Source organism: Chrysochloris asiatica, unplaced genomic scaffold (genome assembly GCF_000296735.1).
Source record: "Chrysochloris asiatica unplaced genomic scaffold, ChrAsi1.0 scaffold00275, whole genome shotgun sequence".
NCBI lineage: Eukaryota > Metazoa > Chordata > Mammalia > Afrosoricida > Chrysochloridae > Chrysochloris > Chrysochloris asiatica.
In genome coordinates this window covers 668,433-677,224 of record NW_006408793.1, presented here as the reverse complement: position 1 = coordinate 677,224, position 8,792 = coordinate 668,433, and the positions used below count along the sequence as shown (strand labels likewise).

At 40.8% G+C, this 8,792-nt stretch overlaps 1 protein-coding gene across 1 annotated transcript in view; it reads right to left on the bottom strand.

Annotated features, from left to right (window-relative positions):
* Positions 1-8,792, bottom strand: part of FAM169A (family with sequence similarity 169, member A) — an 87,113-nt gene that overhangs the window by 33,091 nt on the left and 45,230 nt on the right. The window contains exons 8-9 of the mRNA XM_006874399.1: positions 1,558-1,597; positions 891-1,041 (exon numbers count right to left, since the gene is read on the bottom strand). Of these exons, the coding sequence (XP_006874461.1) occupies positions 891-1,041; positions 1,558-1,597 (191 nt within the window). The remainder of the gene's footprint in view (positions 1-890; positions 1,042-1,557; positions 1,598-8,792) is intronic.

The window sequence follows — 8,792 nt, the reverse complement described above, 5'->3', positions numbered from 1 at the left end:
ACTCGATGGCACCTGACAACAACAACAAAATCTTTACGGGAACAGAAAGCCTCATCTTTCTCTCACGGAACAGCTGGTAGTTTTAAACTGCTGACCTTGAGGCTCACAGCCCGATTCAAAACCAGTACGCTACCAGAGCTCCTTTCTTAAATTACATGATAGCGGAGAAAAGACTGAATTTGTCAAAAACTTCGTTTTGCTTGGGTTCAAAATCCACATTCATGGAAGCAATAGTTAAAAAATCAAATCTGTTGAAAAGACCTTGTTCAAGTGCTAAAGTGTAAATGTATCACTTTGAAAACCAAGATGCGCCTAATCCAAACCATGGGATTTCCAACTGCCTTTTATACATGTGAAAGTTGGACAATGAATTAGGAAGACCACAGAAGAATTGATGAATTCGAATTATGGTGTTGGTGAAGAATATTGAAAATACGATGGACTGCCAAAAGAACAAACATGTCTGTTTTGGATGAAGTGCAGCCAGAATGCTCCTTAGAAGCCAGGATAGCCAGACTTCATCGCTCATATTTCAGACATGCTATCAGGAAGGACCAGTCCCTGGAGAGAGCATCATGCTTGGTAAAATGGAGGGTCAGCAATAAAGAGGAAGACCTACAATAAGATGGATTGCCACAGTGACAACAACAATATAACAATTGCAAGGATGGCACAGGACTGTGTCATTCTGTTGTGCATAGGGTTGCTATGAGTTGCAAAGGGTTCAAAGGCACCTAACAACAATGAAAAAGAATTCAACCATAATGAAAAGGATAAAATGAAAAGTAAAATTCTCCCTTTCTTCCTTCTTTCTTGTAATCTCTCGCTGGAACCCTTAAACTATTATTTATGAAAAAAATAATGAGTAAAATCAATATAAGAACTTTTACTTGTTTACTGAAGTTGCAGGTGAAGTCTGAGCCGTCTTTTCACCTTCGCCTTGAGAAGTACCAAATTCAGAATCCTGTAACCTCTCTCTAATCTTTGGCCGCTTTAGATGACCGCTTCGAGTACGAGTGGAAACAGGTGTTTTACCATGACCTAAGAGGAAAAAATTACAAAACTGCACTGAACTGGTTATGCAGGCTGAGGAATTATCTATGAAAACACACAGAAATACAAGGACTCTACCAGTTTATATATATCCCCATCATTATCAAGATACACCCTTCCCTCACTGAGGTCAGGCTAAGAAAACAATGTCAGCCTATTGCTCTAAAGTAGAAAATAACTTTGTCAACATTCATTCCTCACATTCTCAGATTACTGTCAGCTCTGCCAAGGAGTTCTGCATTTTCATATACATTCTCTCCCACTAATACTGAAAAATGAACACAGTAGATATTTTTGTCCTTATTTTACAGATAAATAAATGAGGCATAGAGAGGTACCATACTCAGGGTTCACACAGCAAGGTAAATGATGGTAGTGGCATTAGAACCCAGATTTAGATTTTAGAGTCAGAGAATCGAATCCTTTATTTGACACACACACACACCACACTCACTACTGATTCTGTCTCAAACACTTACTGTACAGATCAGTTAAATTTCTTACCTTCAGAAGTGCTTGCAAAGGCATCTGTTAGAGAATCAATCTGAAACAAAGACATAGATTAAAATCCACATATGTAAACCATATTTTTTCTCCCTATGGAACTAATTTATTTGCAGCTTCAAAGACAAACTTAAACATTTTTCAAATAGCATTTTTTGTACTCTTAGTTACATCAATTTAAAAAGTTAATCACAGTATAAAAAGTAAGTGCATTATAAGCATAAGAACTTCTGAGGCCACCTACACTATGTCTAACATACTGGAGAGATCCCTAGTATCCTGCCCTCAGCAACCTTCTCTTCTTAGTCCACATGCTCCCCCGTATTATTTTAGCGACTTACCTTGACTTCAACATCTATTAGCTGATGAATCTAAACACACAACTTAAACTGCCCAACTTCCTTCTGACTTCCAAAGTTCTCCTTCGAATGGATTACTGACTACCGAATGTTCCTCCAATTTTACATCTAACATGACCCCAAAATAACGCTTACGTTTCCCTAATATTATTACCCGGATTGGTTAATGGCAGTACCAGTTCAGTCATGTGAGCCAGATACCTGTGAGGCAATGGCTTCTTATCCCTCATTCAATTGGTCACAACGTCTGACAATTTTAACTCTGAAGAGTCTCTGAACACTGCCCCCTCCTTTGTGTTACCACTGCTATACTTCAGCCCGCTAGCATCTGTAACATGAAGCATTCCAACAGCCTCCTCACCGGTACCCTTCCTTCTAACCACATCCCCTCTTCTCTGTCAAGCTGATGACAATGCTGGTTCTAAATCACAAAGTATTTTCGTGATTTCACAATTCCTTTGCTTTTTGGGCCAAGGGGACTTTAATGGTTAATCATTGCACAGAAGGCCAATTCCCAACCTCTTCAAATAGCTTTCCATAACATGATCTGATCTCTCTTTCTCTCCGAGTTCTTTTCCCACCCTTCCACAACAGTATCTTGAAGCTTTAGCCATATTGAACTGTTTTGCAATTCCCCAAACAAGCCATTTTCTTTCACACCTCTGTATGTTTCTACATGCTATCTTCTATTTGGATTACCATGACAACCTTTGTCACAGAACTCAAGACTCAGGCTTCCAAAGTCAACCTGGTTTCTATTTCACATGTTCCAGTTCTTAGCTAGAGACGTCACACAGACTCTGCCATGTGCCTCCAATCACTTCCTATACACTCTATTAATGGAGTCCCTGGTTGGTGCAAATGGTTAACATACTCAGTGGCTAACCAGAAGGTTGGAGTCCTGGTGTGACGCTGTAGGATAGGCACTGAACCACACAATCAGTTTGAACCACAAGGTCCGTGGTTCAAACTCACCAAGCACTCCTCAGAAACCCTATACAGGGTCACTTTGTGTCAGAACCAGCACGATGGCACTTAACAACAACCAGAAGATTAGAGATTCTAATCCACCAAGAGATGCCTAAAAAAAAAAAAAGTCTGGCGATATACTTCCAAAAACTCAGTCACTGAAAAACACATGAAGCACAATTCTACTCTGACACACATGGGTTTGCCCTAAGTGGGACTAGAGCAGACAGCAAAGGGTTGTTGCTGCTGTTGTTAAGTGCCGTTGAGCCGGTTCCAACAATAGCAACCCTATATAGATACGGTTTTCAAAAAGCAGCTGGTGAGTTTGAACCACTGACATTGCTGCCCAAACAACTTTGCAGTCTAGTGCATTAACCCTCAGTGCCACACCAGGTATATTTGTTAACATATTTGTTTCCAACAATGAACCACTTCTTTCTCCCATTTATATGAAAACCGATCTTTGTTTGCTACAGGACCTACTTTACTATATAAATGCAAACATCTTTCAGTCATTCAATCACCCATCCACATTTATTGAAATCCTACAACAGGACAGGTCCACAGACTTCTATTTATAAGAAACAAATGTATGAAGATGGTATGATAAAAATACAACCTACAAAAAGCCTGTAGTTCAATTAGAAAAAGTATGACAAAGGTAAAAATAAACAAATTCAAGGTCCAAACAGTACCATAAGAGAAGCGTAAATTATTATGCAAAGAGGAAAAAGCCAATACCATCATTACCTAAAGAATAAATCATATGGCTGAAATAAACAAAGGAAACACTTCCTTGTGTAGTTACTGCTAAAAAAGGAAAACGAAGTAGTTCAATATGAGAAATAAGCGTTCCTCCTGAACGAAATAAATACCACATTAAAGTACCATGATGAAAAGGAATTTCTAAAATGGAAAAACAATTCTAATATATGTTGCTAGCTTTACAAAATGGCTCCATTGTAATACACCAGGCTTCAAACAACAGAATGCAAAGCGAATAGCATTGTTCCACAAACTTTTTTGAAGCCCCCTAGTGTATTCTCACTAACATGACATCTGCTTGATAACTTAAAAGGTTATAGGTTGAGGTCCACCCAGAAGAAAAATCTGGCAATCTACTTCTGAAAAATCAGCTATTAAAAACCCAGTTCTATGCTGACACACAAGAGCCATAATGAACTGATGGATGGCAAATGTCATTTTTAACATGACTGTGAAACTAAAAACTAAGTTTGGATTTTTTTTTTTCTTGTTTCTAAAAATACCCTGAATAACTGCCAGGTAGGGACCACACAGTCCCCCACATTTGGCAAAATAACTTCAGGAAGCGAGGGAACACGATGCAGTTATGCATATTCCTACAGGCCCAGTGACGGGAGGCTCTGGACCTTGGAGCGCTCCCAGATCATGGCTGGTATGTGTCTATGCTGACATAAGTGGGTAACTGTCAGTATAGGCAGGGACCAGTGTCTGTGAATTCTGAGTCCTTCAAGACAATTAGTGAAGCCCCAGGAGCAATGAGCCAGTAGGAGCTGGCAGCACAGAATCCATCTGCACAGGCTCAGCTCTGCGGGGCTGGATGAAGTATATGAAGCAAGCCACAAGCCCCTCCAGCTTCTGACCTAGCCCCACGAGGGGATTGAGATAGATGGGAAAGAGAGGAGCCAGCAGGTCTGAAGTAGAGGAAGTTGTGCAGATTCCTAAGCCTACAGCTGCTTCCTGATGACCTGGGATGTTTAGACCTGGCTCAGGATAGCCAGGAATGAGATCTAATCTACCCTTGGGTGTTGAGGATCTGAGAGAGTCTCTGCTGTGGAAGTGGCTGATGATGAGAGACAGAAATGTGGGAAGATGAGACCTGCATTCATTCCCAGGTGACAACTGGATTCCTGCTGACTCTTGTCAAGCAGTTAGTGATTAAGGTGGGGTTTGCCCACCATTCCCTTTTACAGTGCACTTTGTAATACTGTCTACATAACTGAAAATTATTTGGCTTAATATTAAACAAAATAATGTTGTTGTTGGGAATTATCATCAAGTCAGTTCCAACTCACAGAAACCCTGTATAGGGTTTCCTAGGAGCAGAGCAGCTGGTGAGTTTGAACTGCCAACTTAATGGTCTGCACTCCAGTACCAGTTCTACAGCACCACAACATTAATGTATTGGAGGAGTACATTTTTCTACCTTCATAGTATTTTCATTGATTTTATGATAATGGCCCAATACTAAATTTGAATATACGTGAGGAATTCTTATTGCAATCTAATAGACATTTGAAGCTATAAATGCAGAAAAAAACCATTAACCTCTTACGTATTAGTTATTATTTATACTACCCTTTTAAAGTTTCAAAATTTTTTACTCAGTCAACTCTCATAACATTTAAGAATAGAAGTAAATACAAATAATTTTCAAAAGCACCTTTGAATGCACACCAATATCCATAGCGGCACTATTTACAATAGCAAAAAGATGGAGACAGCCTAAGTGCCCATCAATGGAAGAATGGATAAACAAACTGTGGGACATACACACAATGGAATTATTATGCTACCTTTAAGAACAACAAGGAAAACAAGGAAGCTATAAGCCAACACATAACATGGATGAACCTTGAGGACATTATGCTGAGTGAAATTAGTCAGTTACAAAAGGAGAAATACTGCATAGGACCATTATTGGAAAAGACTAAGAAAGACAACCCACCCAAAAGGGGGAAAAAAACAACAAAAAAAAAAACTATATATATATAATTGCTGATCACTGGGATGTATGGGATGAGAGATGGGGAGGGAGCGCAGGGAAGATGGCGCACAGGGTAGGGAACAGACACAGGAAAACTTGGGTGCTGGGGGGGAGTGGGCAATACACACGAAGGGGGAGGGGAATAGAAGAACAAGGTGGATGGGAGAATAGTTACACAGGTGCTCATGCGCTAAGTGGGACAGAAGTAAATGATGAGGTATGTACAAATACCTTGGAACAAAACGGCTCTGGGATACAGGGATTGTGGCATGGTTTGAAGGGGTCTCCCTTAGCTACCACAGTAAAATAGACACTTTAGGGGGTAGAAAGGAATAGCCAGAATCATCACAACAGAAAGCATGTAAGTCTGTCTTCAGCCTATAACTGACAGGAATACCTTAAAGGGGCCTAGAGGCTTCCTGTGGAGACTTTACATTGCACAAGACCATAGGTGGAATCCAGAACCCCATCCAGACAGAACCAACTAAGGTAGGAAATTTCCACTGGAAAGGACAAGTAGACCAGCCTGGAGCAGCTAGAAAAACCGAAGATACTTCGTGAAAGAAAAGACCATCAGGAAAAATCCGAAACGATAACAGCAGTCTGATTGATTACTGCAAGAACAAGGAAGCTGTTCACCGGGGAGCCATCAAGGCAAATGGTCGGGACCCCTCAGAGCAAACCCCCTTCCAAGAACGAGACTCAAGGGGAATACATGAGCAGGCAGGTGGTCTGGCTGGTGACCATGCTGGTCACCGATAAGGGGAAAAGGGGGAAAAACAGTAATGAAGTTGAGAGCTAAGCCCATCCACATTCAATAAACCCCTGTGAACCCGGGTGGAGACCTGGATGGCCAGCAGTATGGCAAGACCCGGAGACTCCTGGGTCCAGAGGCAGTCACATGGCCACAGAGGACTAGAGAGGAGAGTAAAGCGTCCTGCTGATATGAATAAAGTGAAGGGAGATGCACAAGAACACCCATACTTCCAGACAGAACCCACTTGACCTGGCTTCGACAGCTGGATGATCAGAACTCAACTAGAAGAAAGAAACAAAAAAAAGAGTAACCTGCTACAATTTGATGAACTTTACCTAAACTCATGGAGTCCTGGTGTAGCACTATGGGTTAATGCGCCAGACTGCAAAGCCGTTTGAACTGCAAAATCAGCAGTTCAAGCTCACCAGCTGCTCCTCGGAAACCCTATACAGGGTCCTTATGGGTTGGAACTGATTCGATGGCACTTAACAACAACAATGGATGTAGTAGCTCAAAAAAGGGAACAAATCTTTACAGCGAGGATCACTCCCGCCCTCTCAGTACAGAGGGTTGACAGGGATGGGCAACTTAGACATTGGCTACCCAAAATGGGGGGGTCCTATAAAGTCAAGAAGTGACTGGCTTAGAAACTTTCAAGAGGGAGCCTAGTTCCAGATGGGGCAGGGGAAAGTAGAATCATCAATGAATGATTTCCAATCTGTTGGGACCTGGCTGGCAAAAGGAAATGGGGATAAGACTCTTGTGGTACAACAGTGAATAATTGCCATCAGGAGGAAATACAGAGGTAGATGTTTTTTGACAAAAGGAGGGGAGTGATTGATTTTGTAGCCCAGGAGCAGAGGTCCCTGGGACCATCAATTGAGAAGAATCTACAGCAGGACCCTACCCAGAGAGTCAGTGATGCCAGGGATGGAGACAGAGATGATGACATGGGACAGATGGAGTGGCTAGGGATATGGACTCGGAGGGAGAAGGGCTGTGTGTTGAGGGCCAGCAGGGTACGGGCCTGTGGGGTGTATATCCTTTGGTTATTTGATGATGCATGGAGGGGATGGTAATCACTGCAATGAAACGAAATAAGATAGGATGAGTGTAAAGCTGATGTTCTCCCATGTAAACCTCACAATAAAAACTTAAAAAAAAAAGAAAAAAATCCTCACAGCTGTACTAATAAACATCATGATAAACGGGGGGGAAAAAAGCACCTTTGAAATGCAAATGAATTTACACACTCATATTCACCACTCACTAAAAATATATTCAGATATCCTCATACAAACTGTATGACTGTAACAGATGCCACCACAACAAAACTGCATAGATACAGGCTTCTGTCCTGGAGTGGCACTATAGGATAAACACTGAACTGCAAACTACAAGGTTGCCAGTTCAAACCCACCAGCTGCTCCGTGAAAATTTTATATAGGCTTGCTCTGAGTCAAAAGTGACTCAACAGCACTTAACAACACAATCCTATCAACAGGCCCATATTTTGAGTAATATCAAATACCACAAAATATATTAGTTCTAGGAAAGAGCCTGGTACCACCTCTGGAATGCAGTGTAATGAGGCCTGTCCTTCTACTGTTGAGGACGACTAAGGTTTGAAAAGTGCATTATGTTCTTTAAATATCTAGACCGAAACTTTCCACAATGACTTCATAAACTCTGATCTACTGTGAATTCTACTACTAGGAGCTTATATGCACAATGATTCATGTATAATTGTGTTCACTCTTTAAATAAATATCCTATGTTAAGGAAATAAATTACGGTTTTTATATACAACAGAATAGCACACTGCTATTTACCAATTATGTTTTAAAACAGCAATGGAATGCATTACCATAATGAAGAATAGTAGTTAGGAGCCACATAAAAGAAGAAACAAAAATATAATGTGTAGAGATAAATATTTCATAGTACCGGGTATTCAGTCCATATACCAGAATATTAATAATCACTAATATATATATAAGTACCACCACCATAATGCTATGAGGCTTGATTAGGTTGTATGTTGAGCCAATGTCTTTGAAAAAGGAGACCTGGTGGTGTAGGGGGTTACGCATTGGGATGCTAACCTCAAGGTCAGCAGTTCAAATCCACCAGCCTTAAAATAGATTAGAAAGATCAGGCATTCTAATCCTGGAAAGATTTATAACCTCCAAAACCCTACACAGGTTGCTAAGAACCAAACTCAACAGCACACAACCACTACCATTATCAATATCTAGGTGGTAGGATTCCAGATTTTTGTTTTATTATTTTATTTACTCTCCAAATTACCATCATATTGTTAAAGGAGTTCTCGTAGTGTAGTGGTTACGAATAGGGCTGCAAACCGCAAGGTCAACAGTTCCAAACTATCAGCTGCTCC